This window comes from Prionailurus viverrinus, chromosome B2, assembly GCF_022837055.1.
Source record: "Prionailurus viverrinus isolate Anna chromosome B2, UM_Priviv_1.0, whole genome shotgun sequence".
In the NCBI taxonomy this organism is placed as follows: domain Eukaryota; kingdom Metazoa; phylum Chordata; class Mammalia; order Carnivora; family Felidae; genus Prionailurus; species Prionailurus viverrinus.
In genome coordinates this window covers 73,771,888-73,786,997 of record NC_062565.1, presented here as the reverse complement: position 1 = coordinate 73,786,997, position 15,110 = coordinate 73,771,888, and the positions used below count along the sequence as shown (strand labels likewise).

Below are 15,110 nucleotides of genomic sequence, written 5' to 3'. Positions count from 1 at the left end.
TTAAACTGTTCCCTCTTTCTTTGAAAAGTATACCACTTAGATATAATTAAAATTTTCTGAAAAATCTAAACCAATTTTGTATATACTTTTTTCCAACTACTAACAATAACATAAAGTGTTTAAAATGTTAATTTTTTAATCTTCAAAAGAATAAACAAAGATATTTCTTTAGGAGAAAGGAAGTGGGATTTTGCAGGTTGTCCAAATCAGAGAACTCATTTTTTTTTTAAATAGAAAGTGGCTATTTCATATTCTTTCTAAGTGAATTCAGATCCCGTAAAAAAACCATCAGTTTTATCTGTTTTCTAAAAATGAATTTTTTTAAGTTACATTGTTCAGGGTATGTCAATTTAAATCTAATGACTCAGATTTAAATCTAATGATGTTTTACCTGTGAATTAGAGCATTTCATTAGTTCTTAAGTTTTTTTTCTTTTCAGTGCCTGAAAGGAGACAAGAGTTGGTTTTAAATTATTCTACTAAAGATTACTTTTTTGTTTATAATGTTGGCTCTTGGCATGTAAGGATTCCTGAATATGCTAAGGTATAAGGTGGCCATTCCATTTCTAGATTTAAAAGGTTTATCGGATGTGAATAGGGGGCATGTTGAGATGGGGTGAGGCTATCACAATATCATTCCTTTGGGCTCTCTTTCTTTGGAAAATACTAACTTCCCTCACTGAGGTGCAGCTCTGATGGGCATTCCAGGGTTAACACAGAAACTGGGGAATGCACCACTAGATCACCTGTGTTAATACGGAGTAGCCAAAAAGTATGCCACAAAATCAAACTGTGATATTAAGTTAAAATATTTAGCCATGCCCTTGGGTCAATGGAGTGAGACTCAGTTTACCTGGCTATAGCATAAGAAATTACAGATCTTTGTATTTCTTAAGTCATTTCCTTCTATTTAGATTGTAGGAATGGCACGTATCTGCAAAGACCCTCCTGGGTCTCCTGGGTAAAAGTAGTCTGTGTTTCTGTTTTCAAACAGGAAGGTTGTAGAATGATGGTTTTCCTAAAGATTTGGAAGGTAGTGTGCTGGGTGTGCTAATGATGGTTTACTCTAAAATTTCTATTGCCCTTGTCATAAAAAGGCCTCAAATCTAAAGTAGAAGTCTAAATTTATAGTAGGTGACTTCGGTATTTTCGTCTCTAAATTCACAATATGTCATAAAAAAAAAACTGAATAATGATTTGTAAGTCTTCATTGGTCACCATAGGACTCAGTAAAGTAGTTAGTTAACTGGCCTGTGCTGGTTACCAGTCAATGGAATTTGAAGGGATAGGGCCGGACATTAGTTACTAGAAGTATAAAATTGGAAAACATCTCCACTTGTTTACAGATCAGAAGTGCTAAGCATTGTTTGTTTCTTTTTATTACAATTTGGACCTATTCCTTTTCCAACAAGTCTTTTGAGCTGCAACCCAGCACCTCCCCATAAGAGGCTCACATTCCTCATAGTTTGCTAAAGACTTTGTATTGTACTCTTTTTTTTTTAACTTATTTTTTTTTTAATTTTTTTATGGTATGAGAATTTTAGCTGTTGGGGTAAATATTAGAAAGGCAACAGTGACAATATGAGTTTCCAAAATCCTGTGAAGTCTTGTTCTAAATGAGTAAAATGAGTTAGGGACATCCAAACTATTTCCTGGTTCTATTTCCCTTTTTATTCTCTTGATTTTACTGAAATACAACTACTGATTGAGAGGCTGGCTGGAAACACTCAAGACTTGGTACTCTATAAACAGTATTACAGGCTGTTTGGGCTATTATAACAAAGGCATAGACTGGGTGGCTTATAGACAATAGAAATATATTTCTCACAGTTTTAGAGGCTGAAAATCTGAGATCAGAGGGCTAGTGTGGTCAGGCTCTGATAAAGGCCCAATTCCAGGATGCAGACTGCTAACTTCTTATATCATCATGTGGTGGAAAGAGAGCTAGCTGGCTTGCTGGTCTCTTCCTATGTAAGGAGGACTTCCATTCAAGAGGACTCCACGTTAATGACATAATCTCACAAATGCCCCACTCCAAATACCATCACATTGGGGATTAGATTTCAGTTTATGAATTTTGTGGAGATGCAAACAGTCTCTAACAAGCAGCTTTCTGCTCCTGGTGCTTTAAGATGTTTGGGGAATGGGGATAGGATATAGTACCTCAATACTGTTCATACATATTTTCATCAGAAAATTTAAGAGAAATGAGTTTCAATTACTGAAAACATATTAAACACCACATGTCTATGTTTATTGAGGACCCACTATGTGCAAAGCATACACAGTTTTGCCCTTATGGAACTTCCATTTCAGCAGCATTTCACTACAAATAATGAGACAGCAACTTCTTTAACCCTTCCATAAAGCTTCTAGTGGGAACCACTAGCAAGGCCTAAAACGTATCAGATTGGAGACGCATTGAATAAAAGTAGAAATATAGGCAGGACTAGAAGGGAAAAAAAAAAGAAAAAGAAATGTGTGAGTATATTGGAAGCCAGTCAGTGGCCCAGACCACTCAGCCCTGAAATACACGTTGCCCATTGTTACAATAGTTTACACCACTTAAGGTGAGATCCTGTTGGCACCTAATATGTCAGGGAGCTGATATTATCAGTTTGGGCCAGTAACCCCGAGTCAGACTCAGTCGAATTGCTGAAAGAAAGCAGCAGGTTTTTTGACTGCCAGTCTAGACTATACTTTTCCCCTTTTATGGCTCATTAGAAAAACATTTGTGCTGACCTGTAAGCTGATAAGTGCCAACTGGAGTCAACTCACTTGAGAGGAAAATTATTTATGATTACAATTTGGCTGTGAGACTTCTTTAGTATTTCTTTTACTCTGAATCAAGAAGTGGAATTAGGGCCAAAAATTGCATTTTCTCACCTCTCTGAGAAAGATCTTTAGTAGCTTTACTGAATCATAATAGATCCTGTCCTTAGGACACATCCAAATAGCCCCTGCTTAGCTTTTTTCTAATCATACACTGTCCTTCCTGCCTAACTCATCTTCCCATTAAACACACTCTTGACAAATTTCCCCTTTTCTTTAAAAACTCTCTTCTGGTCTGTCTGGGTTATGTATTGGCCTATTTATTTTGTGTGTGGGTGGTTTCTGTGACTCCTCCTAGCTCAAAAATTTAATGACTGAATCTGAATTTTCAGCTCTGAGCATAATGGAAATCCTTACCACAATGCATCTGCACCTGCTTCACTTCTAAGGCCCTTCTGAGTTTGCATATCTGTGGTAGTTTAGCTCAGGAGACTGCACTGAGCTAGTGAGGCCTAGATTATGGTTTTGATGTGTAGGTGCCAGTTAGCACACATGTCCTGCAGGTCAGACTGTACTCTGAACCCAGACAGGTACTCTGCACATATATGGCCATGGTCCTGGAGAACCAGATGAGAGAATGAAGGTATACCTGTGTAAATCTGTCATCATAAAAACAACTCAGTTGTAAGGCTCCTTGATGAGGTGTCTCATCTCGGTAGCAACTTCTCTGCAAATAAATGTGAGTGTATAAATATGTGGTGGATACATCTGCAAGTTTTTAAAGTGAGAGCTTGACAGGTTTGGGCTAGTCCCAGAAAGCAGTCTAGGCAAAATTACCATGGTGCCAGTACACAGGGTGGAGTTTCCATAAGAGTTAGGCCACTGCTGCTCAATTTCCTGCTTCTTCAGCCATGGAAAAAAACAAGTTGCAGTTTTCTTTATAAACCATTGTATAAATGACTCTATGTCCTCAGGGGTGGTCAGATTAAAAGAACTCTGCTGAAGAGACTTCTCTGGCCATAAAGAAACAGTTCGGATTGAGAATATACCTTGTGGCCAGTTACCACATGGAAAGAAAAGAAACAAAGGGAACATTCTTGCCCTCTAGAAGGTTAGGGGGAAAGACTGTGAAACACGTGAAAAAGACACAAATAAGTCAACAATGAAAACATGAAGAAATATACTTACCTAAATAGAATTAGACACATGCAGCCAAGTAGCCTCATCAATGGACAGCTTCCCACATGAAGTAATTTTTGAGCAGAGTTTTGAAGATATAGCCAATGTAGTAGGAAGGATATTCCTGCAGGGACATAAATGATGTTTACCGAGTAGGTTACACACAAGAGCACAAAGTGTGAGCTGTGGAAATGCATTTCACTTGTGCCATTACCTTTCTCTTAAAATCCAAACAAAAATCTGTCCTTAAACCTAATAACCTTTTGTATCTAGCGATGCCCTAATATCCTCATGAAGGCTGTACACCAATATCCTAGTTCTTTTTCGGGACACAAGGTGTATTGTATTTCTCTGCCTTCTGTGACCATATTACTTGTGTTGCCAGTGAAATAAGAAAGAGGTGTCAAGTATTACTTCCAGCAGATTTGCTGTGTTTAATACTGTTGATGACTTCGTTTTTTTTTTTTCAACGTTTTTATTTATTTATTTATTTTTGGGACAGAGAGAGACAGAGCATGAACGGGGGAGGGGCAGAAAGAGAGGGAGACACAGAATCGGAAGCAGGCTCCAGACTCCGAGCCATCAGCCCAGAGCCCGACGCGGGGCTCGAACTCACGGACCGCGAGATCGTGACCTGGCAGAAGTCGGACGCTTAACCGACTGCGCCACCCAGGCGCCCCGATGACTTCGTTTTTGAAACTCTCTTCTCCCATCGCTTCATGACATCACTCTTTTGACTCACTTTTACATCATTGATTTGTATTTTAGGTATAAAACTCAAATAAACCTCATCTACTTTCCTGGGTTTTAATTAATATATATGTAAATAGTAGGCTGATGACGCCTAAATATGTTCCTCCTGCTCCAGTACATGCCTTACATGCAGAGGCTTGTACATGCAAAGGTCATTTAAAAAGCCACCATGTCAACAATTGAGTTTATCTCTCCTCCCAAATCTGATCATTCTTTAAAGTCACAAAATTGTTAGCTGGGAATCTTGTTGCTTTCTCGCTCTCAACAATAATTCCCCAATACAATTTGTGACCAGATGTTTTCTGTTCTGTTTCTAAATTTCATCGTTCCATATCTTTCTTTCCATACTCTCTCCTCTATAATAACTTCTGGATTGGTCCTATTATCAATCCATTCTCCACGGAACTTTTGGAGAAATCTTTCTAAAATACAAAAAGTTATCATGTTTAAATCCTCTTGCTTAAAATCTTTGATGTCACCTCATTATACTAGAGTTAAAATGCAAACCCTTTGAGAGCTTTTAGTGAGCTATCTCTTACTTAATAGAATGGTTTCATCACCTGCCACGTATGCTTTATACTCCAGCCATGCTGTTTCTCTTTTGCTTCCCTGAACTATGTGCTTTCTTTCCTCTGTGCACTTCTACATCATGCTGTTCCCTGTGAGTGGACTTCATTCACTTTGATAATGTCTACTTTTTATTTTAAAGCAAACAAATAATTGTCTCTCTCAGAAAGACTTCCATATGCTTCAACCTGTAGCACTCATCACTCTGATTGGTGGAAGGCGATTTATATATCAGTTTCTCTTCCAAAACTGTGTTTTGCATGTTGTTCAACACTATAAGCCCATCTTTCATTTGTGTATTTCCCACATCTCTTAAATGCCTGACATGTACTAGGTGTGCAATAAGTGTTTAATGAAGGAATTAGCAGCTGATAAATTGAGAAGCCTATGATTATGAGTTTTGCTTTCAACTGAAGAACTTTTGGGAACCATTACAGAAATTTAATAAGGTGATAATATACAGATGATACTTGCAGAGGGTAATAAAAATGGAGAGGAGTTGGCATCTGAAATTTAGCAGAGATGGTGTGAAGTCTGTTGTTGATAGTAAGAGTGGGGAGGAAATGAAAAGCTATAGGATTCTGGCTTTTGATTCCCCAGAATTTCCTTTTTCATAATTCTCACTGTAACTCATGCCTACTATGTTTAAAGCTGGTATAAAGTGTCAAAGGCAGAGACAGTAAATACTTTGCAAGTTCAACTGAAGGGAAGACAACTTGTTCGAAGAGGTAAACATTTAAGCCTTTAATTTTGAAGTCTTCCACAGTTTTCTTGACATTAATGTTACCTTAATTTTGATGTTTATGATATGATCAAAGACACTTATCCTATATGTAATATGTCTTTGGTTTTCTTTTTACTTTTTTTACTAGAAAGTCTAGTTATTTTTCTTCTTTTAACTACTTTTGTCTATTTTATTTTACTTCTCTGTGTGTGTGTGTGTGTGTGTGTGTGTGTGTGTGGTGTGTGTCTGCATTTCTTTTGTCTCACTGGACTGTCCAGAATCCTGGAAATGGAGAGGGTGATTGAGTGTGGTTGGCTCTTACCACAACCATACAAGTAGGTGAGGAATAAACTTCCCAACACTGCTTGGGCTCTCAAATCCTGTGTCCTCCCAATTCTTTCAGAGTTGGCAGCTTGCTTATCGTTAGCAAAAGCTAGGCATAATTTCAAATGTTACATTGCAGAGAAATCACTCTCTCTGTCACCAGAAAAAGAGAGAGACAGAGGAAAGATGACTTTTTATATCTGGAACCTGGCACTGTCAGCCATTTGAAATTTGTCTCCCAGACTGTCTGGCCTTGGCTTGGAGAAGGCAGGGTTGCTGTGTAGCACAAGGAGGTGCAAAAACAAACATGGGCACAAAACCAAATACTTGACTGCAAGAAATGTTCTGAAAGTTATAAAAGTGAAATACTACTTCCAGCTGTCACTTTGTGCAAGGATTAAGTTGAGCTCAAGAGGCTGCAGAAACAAAGTAAGAAAGTGAATTATTCATTACAGTATCTATGCAAGTTGTAGAAGATGCTTGGGTTTTCTACTGATGGATTACTGGTGATCCCTTTGTCTATTCATGTACATACTCACTCATTCACTTGTCTTTATGTATATATTTGAAGACATGTTGCTGTTAAGGGGGCAAAGCTTCATATTCTTTTCTTCTTATAGCCAAGAACACTCTGCTCACTGGTCACCCTTTCTTTAACACACGTTGACCCTTATGGTGGCTCTCTCCTAGGCTTATGATCTGCACAAAGCATGTTGTTGAAATGAACATTATCATCCAATGATCGGAGTGTAAGTCCATTAAACACAGTTAAGTGCATATTAAGACTTTTTGATTGGTAAGAGGGTGCTTAGACAGATATGTTCCAACCATTGTCTTCTAGACGTTGATATCCATAATGTACAGCTCTTCTTCATAGTGGTCTATCAGAGGTACCACTCACTGGCTCAATGTCCATACATGGATTAGAAACATGTCATCATCCATGCCTATACATGAGCACAGCCAGTGTCAGTGTCTGGGAGTCTTTCCATTGACTCAGTTTTTCCCCATCTCAAGGCCACTTCAGAAGCATGCAGCAGAGACACAGATGGTGAATTACCCACATACTTTGCACTGCCCCAATCCTATATCTAATTTTCATTTTTAACATGGAAGTTGTTGCCTAAAACTCATATAGATGTTTTATTAGTTTTCAGGGGACTGGGGTAGGGAGGACTTACTTTCGAATATTATTTTCAAATAGTATTTAAGAACCCAGGTTTTTCTCCCTATAATCTAGCTTGCTAAAATCTCATCTGAAATCTAGTATTTCTCAAACTGATTACCCTTATTAGACTTCGATAATTCACGACTGTAGGAACTTTTGAAGCACATGCTTACCTTATTCCTGGTCTCAGAGAAACACTTCCACATGTGGATTTGAGAGCCATGCACTGGAAGGAAAATAGGCTAATCTGATCATAAACCGTGGAGCCCTCCTAAAACTGTATAAACACCGACAGAGGTATTTCTCAAAGTCTGAGCCAGAAGGAAGGCAACATTTTGTGAAGTATGTGAACATTCATTCAAATTCAAAGCCTTCATTCAGCCTGCGGAATTTGTACTAAGCAGTATGTCTCATCCTCTGCCAGCCGGCACCCAGCATAATATTCTGAAAAATTAAATATTTTTGCTAATGGTGTTGTTCCTTAACTATTTAAAAATATTTTCTAATAAAGGAAAAAGTCAAGTCATGTCAAGAGTAATATTTTATGCTGTTCATCCATTAAAATCTTGAGTTGTATAATGAAACTCTTAAACTCTTTCAGGATAATTTTCATCATTCTGAGTTAATAGTCATACTGTACAAGGGCTGAGAGCTACCTCTTGTCCTTTGCTTATAGATACAATATAGTAGGTATTTATTTATTTATTTTAAACTTTATTTATTTATTTTGAGAAAGAGAGAGAGAGAGGAGCAAGGGAGGGGCAGAAAGAGAAGGAGAGAGAGAATATCAAGGAGGCTCTGCACTGTCAGCACAGAGCCTGATGTGGGCTCAATCCCACGAACCATGAGATCATGACCTAAATTGGTACTGAGTCGGTCACTTAACTGACTGTTAAGTAGGTATTTATTATATAGGCTCTTTGCACTTTGTTTCAAGTTTTTCCTTGACACCATTAAGTTTCTTTTTAAAAATCTTTTAGGAAGAAATTATGAAACCGCATTGTGATATGAGAACACTAAAAGGAGGAGCCCAGTTATATTTTTATCACAGAAGAGTACTGTAAATAACTTCACACTCATGAGTCAGAGATGTCGTCAATGAAGAGCTTGCACTTGTGAAAAAATGAAATGTCTGTAATGTTCACAAGGGAGGATATCCATTTTGAGCAACAGTGAGGGAAATTAAGGCTGTTGAAGGATTATGGAAAAAACAGTAGCCAATACCATTTATTTTACACTTACTATGTGCCAGGCACTGTGCTAAGTACTCTCCTGACTTGGAATTATCTCATCTTCCAAACACTCCTATTAGATAGCTGCTTTTGTTATTTCCATTTTATTGCAAGATCTCAAGTACAGATGAATTTAAGTAATCAAGAGTTATAGGCCAGATTTGTGGGGAAGAGGAAAAGGTTTTGTTTTGGGAACATAACATTCTTATATCTTGAGATTCTCATTGGCTTTATTATAAAATCACTTACGAAGAAATTTTCTTAATTATTGCTATCCATTGGGATAGTCTTCCTGTTACATAAAATTATGCTGACTTGACTAGACAGGGATTTTCAAACTTTGTTCCTTGGATCCCTAAGGGTCTTTGAAACACTTTTAGGGTATCTGCAGGTCAGAATTATTTTCATAACAATACAAAGCATTATTTGCATTTCTCACTGTGTTACATTTGCATTGATAGGGCAAAAACAATGGTGAATAAAACTGCTGGTGCCTCAGCACAAATCAAGGCAGTGGTTCTAAACTGTACTAAGGGTCATTGTATTCTTCTCCAAATAGTCACAATAAACAAACAATTTTTTAAAAAGCAGCTTCACTTAAATTGTCTATGCTGAAGCAGCATAAATTACTAAATTTATTGTTTTGATCCTTGAATATACATTTTTTTGATATTCTATGAGAAGTACATGCAAATCACTTCTGCTATCAAAGTATGGTGGTTATCTCCAGGAAAAGTACTTGTGCAATTAATTGGGTTCTGGCCAGTTTTCACTATTTTTTATCTGAAATAATGTCTGAGAGACAGACCATGGTAGTTCAGAGATGGGTACACATGTTCTCAAAAATGAACAAAGTGAGCCTGACTCTTCAAGGAAAATAACTGACAGTATTTTTGGTCAATGATAAAATACAAGTTTTAGGGCAATATTCAGAATTTTGAAAAACATGTCCATCGGCATGAGCTTGAAAGCTCCTAATACTTCAAGACTTTTCTATGCAACTGTGATGTCATTGAAGTGTGTGATTTTTTAAAGATACTGTATAATAACAACTGAAAATGACCAATGCATAATATTATAAAATCATACATGAGTAAAAGATCCATTCAAAATGCAAGATATACCAATGGGTTTTAGTGTAACAGAATATGAAAAGTTCATTGATAATATCAGACTTCACACTGCAACTAATTTGTAAGAAATTACTACTAGTTGACTTTGAGTAGAATGGTAGAAGAATATCCATAATTCTCTGAAAGGTTATTAGAATCAAATTTCCCTTTTCTAGGGGCGCCTGGGTGGCGCAGTCGGTTAAGCGGCCGACTTCAGCCAGGTCACGATCTCGCGGTCGGTGAGTTGGAGCCCCGCGTCGGGCTCTGGGCTGATGGCTCGGAGCCTGGAGTCTGTTTCCGATTCTGTGTCTCCCTCTCTCTCTGCCCCTCCCCCGTTCATGCTCTGTCTCTCTCTGTCCCAAAAAATAAATAAACGTTGAAAAAAAAATTTCCCTTTTCTATATACATATCTATATGGGGATAGATTTTCATATATACTTCAACCAAAGTAACATATCCCAGCAGATTAAACATAGATGTAAATATGAGAATCCAGCTTTCTTCTGTTAATCCAGACATTAAAGAGATTCATATTGGAAAAGTGTAAAAAAAAAAAGTCACTCTTCTCACTAAATTGTATTTGGCTTTAAAACAATTATTTTTATAAAGACAGGTTTAATTTCCAATAAATTAAATATTGATATATACAACAGACACAACAAAAAGTCTTTGGGGTCTCTAATTTTTAAGAGTTTAAAGAGTCTAGAACTAAAAAATATGTAAACCTCTGTTCTTGGAGAAACAAAACCCCATGAGAGAAGAGTTTACCTGCTCCTAAAGACTGGTAGAGGGAAGATATTCGTGTGGGAAGTCAATGAAATGAAGGTAATAACATGGCACAGCAGGGTGGCGGATCAGGGCCAGCCAGCAAAATGGGTTAGATTGTCTACGTTTTATTTTAGTTTAGTAAGGAAACTTTTCCTAAAGTGATTTTTAAAGCAATCGTACTAGCTTGTTCTCTCTTTCAAGACATTTTGTTTTTATAAAATTACAGCCTGGAAAACACACTATGTGTTTAGTCTGAGTAGGTAGCCTGAGCTGTTTGTTAAATACCAGATCTCAGATTTGTGGCTGTTCCTCAAAAATAACTATACGACACCGGCAATTAAATTTATGTATCATTTTGATTATTTATACTTTAGTGAATCAAAGGAGGTAAATAGTGGTCTGCAGCTGAGCACTTTCATCAGCATTTTTCAGCAAGCCTTTTAGATTCTCTCCATTATGAAGCTGGATACAACACACAATCTTCCCATTGAACAATCTGGAGGGAACTGTCACCATGCTACTTCCATCCCAACATCTTCCCATTTCTAGAGTTGGGTGTTGCTGCATTGCAAATGTGCCCTTTTGAACCATGGAGGACAAGCATGTTTGGTCTCAACTATTTTCACAATGTTCCATCTTTTACTAATGATATTGTTGATCATTCAGCATTAGGGCTTCTTTAGCTCTGCATCTCAGGGTCCCATGGTATCATATGTAAATACAATATTGCACTGAATTGGATAAGCAGTCAATGGCCTGGTAGGAAGATTACTGAATAGGTGGGTTCTCTTTCACTGATGCTCCTGCTCCAGCTGTTTTCACTCTTCAGGTGATGAACATGTCTTTAATTCAGACTTGCTGAATAAACGGTATGGGTAACTTCCAACTTGCCCTAGAAGATAATCTTCAGTGACTAGGAACTGTGCATTAGATGGAAGTGAACTAAATCACTTCCAAAGTCCCTTCCCACATTTAACATTTGGTGGCTCCTGGATTGCTCTGCCCATTAAATGAAAAATAGTTAAATGACGGCGGACCGAAACATTTAAAACAACTGGGGGTGATTGTATTTGGCCTGAGCCTCCTCATCTGCAAGACTGAAGTGGGGGAAGCTTGGCTTTTCTCAGTGTAAGAGAGCTAATGAACATCCTCAGGACATGCCACATAATAAATTTAGACCATAACACTGCTTGTCATATCTAAAAAGGAAGAAGTAATCTGCATTTTGAAGCAGACTATGGGAACAATCAGGTATTTTGGAGAATCTCTGAGTAACTGGTTTGAACTAATGGAGATAATCCTCATGGGGCTTGGAAACTGCAAAATTAACCAAGAAATAATTTAGGTTTAAGAAAGGAGTTAGATTGCACATTAAAAAAAAAAGTGTTTGGGGTGCCTGGGTGGCTCAGTTGGTTAACCATCCGACTTCAGCTCAGGTCATGATCTCACGGTCCGTGAGTTCGAGCCCCGCGTCCGGCTGTGCTGATGACAGCTCAGAGCCTGGAGCCTGTTTCATATTCTGTGTCTCCCTCTCTCTCTGACCTTCCCCCCCATTCATGCTGTCTCCCTCTGTCTCAAAAATAAATAAAGGTTGGGATCGGAGGGAAGATGGCGGCGTAGGAGGACGCTGGGCTCACCGCGCGTCCTGCTGATCACTTAGATTCCACCTACACCTGCCTAAATAACCCAGAAAACCGCCAGAGGATTAGCAGAACGGAGTCGCTGGAGCCAAGCACAGACGAGAGGCCCACGGAAGAGGGTAGGAAGGGCAGCGAGGCGGTGCGCGCTCCACGGATTGGCAGGAGGGAGCCGGGGCGGAGGGGCGGCTCGCCGGCCAAGCAGAGCCCCCGAGTCTGGCTTGCAAAAGCGGAGGGGCCTGACGGACTGTGTTCCGACAGCAAGCGCAACTTAGCATCTGGGAGGTCATAAGTTAACAGCTCTGCTCGGAAAGCGGGAAGGCTGGAGGACAAAGGGAGGGAGAGCTGCTGAGCCCCCTGACTACAGAGCTCAGTTTGGTGGGGAACAAAGGCGCTCGCCAGCGCCATCTCCCCCGCCCATCCCCCAGCCAAAATCCCAAAGAGAACCAGTTCCTGCCAGGGAACTTGCTCGCTCCGAGCAAACACCCAACTCTGCACTCTGCGGAGCCAAACCTCCGGCAGCGGATCTGACTCCCTCCCGCTGCCACAGGGCCCCTCCTGAAGTGGATCACCTAAGGAGAAGCGAGCTAAGCCTGCCCCTCCTGCCCCCGTGCACCTTGCCTACCCACCCCAGCTAATACGCCAGATCCCCAGCATCACAAGCCTGGCAGGGTGCAAGTAGCCCAGACGGGCCACGCCACCCCACAGCGAATCCCACCCCTAGGAGAGGGGAAGAGAAGGCACACACCAGTCTGACTGTGGCCCCAGCGGTGGGCTGGGGGCAGACATCAGGTCTGACTGCGGCCCCGCCCACCAACTCCAGTTATACACCACAGCACAGGGGAAGTGCCCTGCAGGTCCTCACCATGCCAGGGACTATCCAAAATGACCAAGCGGAAGAATTCCCCTCAGAAGAATCTCCAGGAAATAACAACAGCTAATGAGCTGATCAAAAAGGATTTAAATAATATAACAGAAAGTGAATTTAGAATAATAGTCATAAAATTAATCGCTGGGCTTGAAAACAGTATACAGGACAGCAGAGAATCTCTTGCTACAGAGATCAAGGGACTAAGGAACAGTCACGAGGAGCTGAAAAACGCTTTAAACGAAATGCATAACAAAATGGAAACCACCACGGCTCGGATTGAAGAGGCAGAGGAGAGAATAGGTGAACTAGAAGATAAAGTTATGGAAAAAAGAGGAAGCTGAGAAAAAGAGAGATAAAAAAATCCAGGAGTATGAGGGGAAAATTAGAGAATTAAGTGATACACTAAAAAGAAATAATATACGCATAATTGGTATCCCAGAGGAGGAAGAGAGAGGGAAAGGTGCTGAAGGGGTACTTGAAGAAATAATAGCTGAGAACTTCCCTGAACTGGGGAAGGAAAAAGGCATTGAAATCCAAGAGGCACAGAGAACTCCCTTCAGACGTCACTTGAATCGATCTTCTGCACGACATATCATAGTGAAACTGGCAAAATACAAGGATAAAGAGAAAATTCTGAAAGCAGCAAGGGGTAAACGTGCCCTCACATATAAAGGGAGACCTATAAGACTCGTGACTGATCTCTCTTTTGAAACTTGGCAGGCCAGAAAGAATTGGCACGAGATTTTCAGGGTGCTAGACAGAAAAAATATGCAGCCGAGAATCCTTTATCCAGCAAGTCTGTCATTTAGAATAGAAGGAGAGATAAAGGTCTTCCTAAACAAACAAAAACTGAAGGAATCTGTCACCACTACACCAGCCCTACAAGAGATCCTAAGGGGGACCCTGTGAGACAAAGTACCAGAGACATCACTACAAGCATAAAACATACAGACATCACAATGACTCTAAACCTGTATCTTTCTATAATAACACTGAATGTAAATGGATTAAATGCGCCAACCAAAAGACATAGGGTATCAGAATGGATAAAAAAACAAGACCCATCTATTTGCTGTCTACAAGAGACTCATTTTAGACCTGAGGACACCTTTAGATTGAGAGTGAGGGGATGGAGAACTATTTATCCTGCGACTGGAAGCCAAAAGAAAGCTGGAGTAGCCATACTTATATCAGACAAACTAGACTTTAAATGAAAGGCTGTAACAAGAGATGAAGAAGGACATTATATAATAGTTACAGGGTCTATCCATCAGGAAGAGCTAACAATTATAAATGTCTATGTGCTGAATACCAGAACCCCCAAATATATAAAACAATTACTCATAAGCATAAGCAACCTTATCGATAAGAATGTGGTAATTGCAGGGGACTTTAACACCCCACTTACAGAAATGGATAGATCATCTAGACACACAGTCAATAAAGAAACAAGGACCCTGAATGAGACATTGGATCAGATGGACTTGACAGATATATTTAGAACTCTACATCCCAAAGCAACAGAATATACTTTCTTCTCGAGTGCACATGGAACATTCTCCAAGATAGATCATATACTGGGTCACAAAACAGCCCTTCATAAGTTTACAAGAATTGAAATTATACCATGCATACTTTCAGACCACAATGCTATGAAGCTTGAAATCAACCACAGGAAAAAGTCTGGAAAACCTCCAAAAGCATGGAGGTTAAAGAACACCCTACTAACGAATGAGTGGGTCAACCAGGCAATTAGAGAAGAAATTAAAAAATATATGGAAACAAACGAAAATGAAATTACAACAATCCAAACGCTTTGGGACGCAGCGAAGGCAGTCCTGAGAGGAAAATACATTGCAGTCCAGGACTATCTCAAGAAACAAGAAAAATCCCAAATACAAAATCTAACAGCACACCTAAAGGAACTAGAAGCAGAACAGCAAAGGCAGCCTAAACCCAGCAGAAGAAGAGAAATAATAAAGATCAGAGCAGAAATAAACAATA

The 15,110-nt window shown here is 39.4% G+C and overlaps 1 protein-coding gene across 1 annotated transcript in view; it reads right to left on the bottom strand.

Moving 5' to 3' along the window:
* Nucleotides 1-15,110, bottom strand: part of LOC125166462 (uncharacterized) — a 199,856-nt gene that overhangs the window by 41,384 nt on the left and 143,362 nt on the right. Inside the window, exon 5 of the mRNA XM_047860368.1 lies at nucleotides 3,960-4,074. Coding sequence (XP_047716324.1) covers nucleotides 3,997-4,074 — 78 coding nt within the window. The 3' untranslated portion in view covers nucleotides 3,960-3,996. The remainder of the gene's footprint in view (nucleotides 1-3,959; nucleotides 4,075-15,110) is intronic.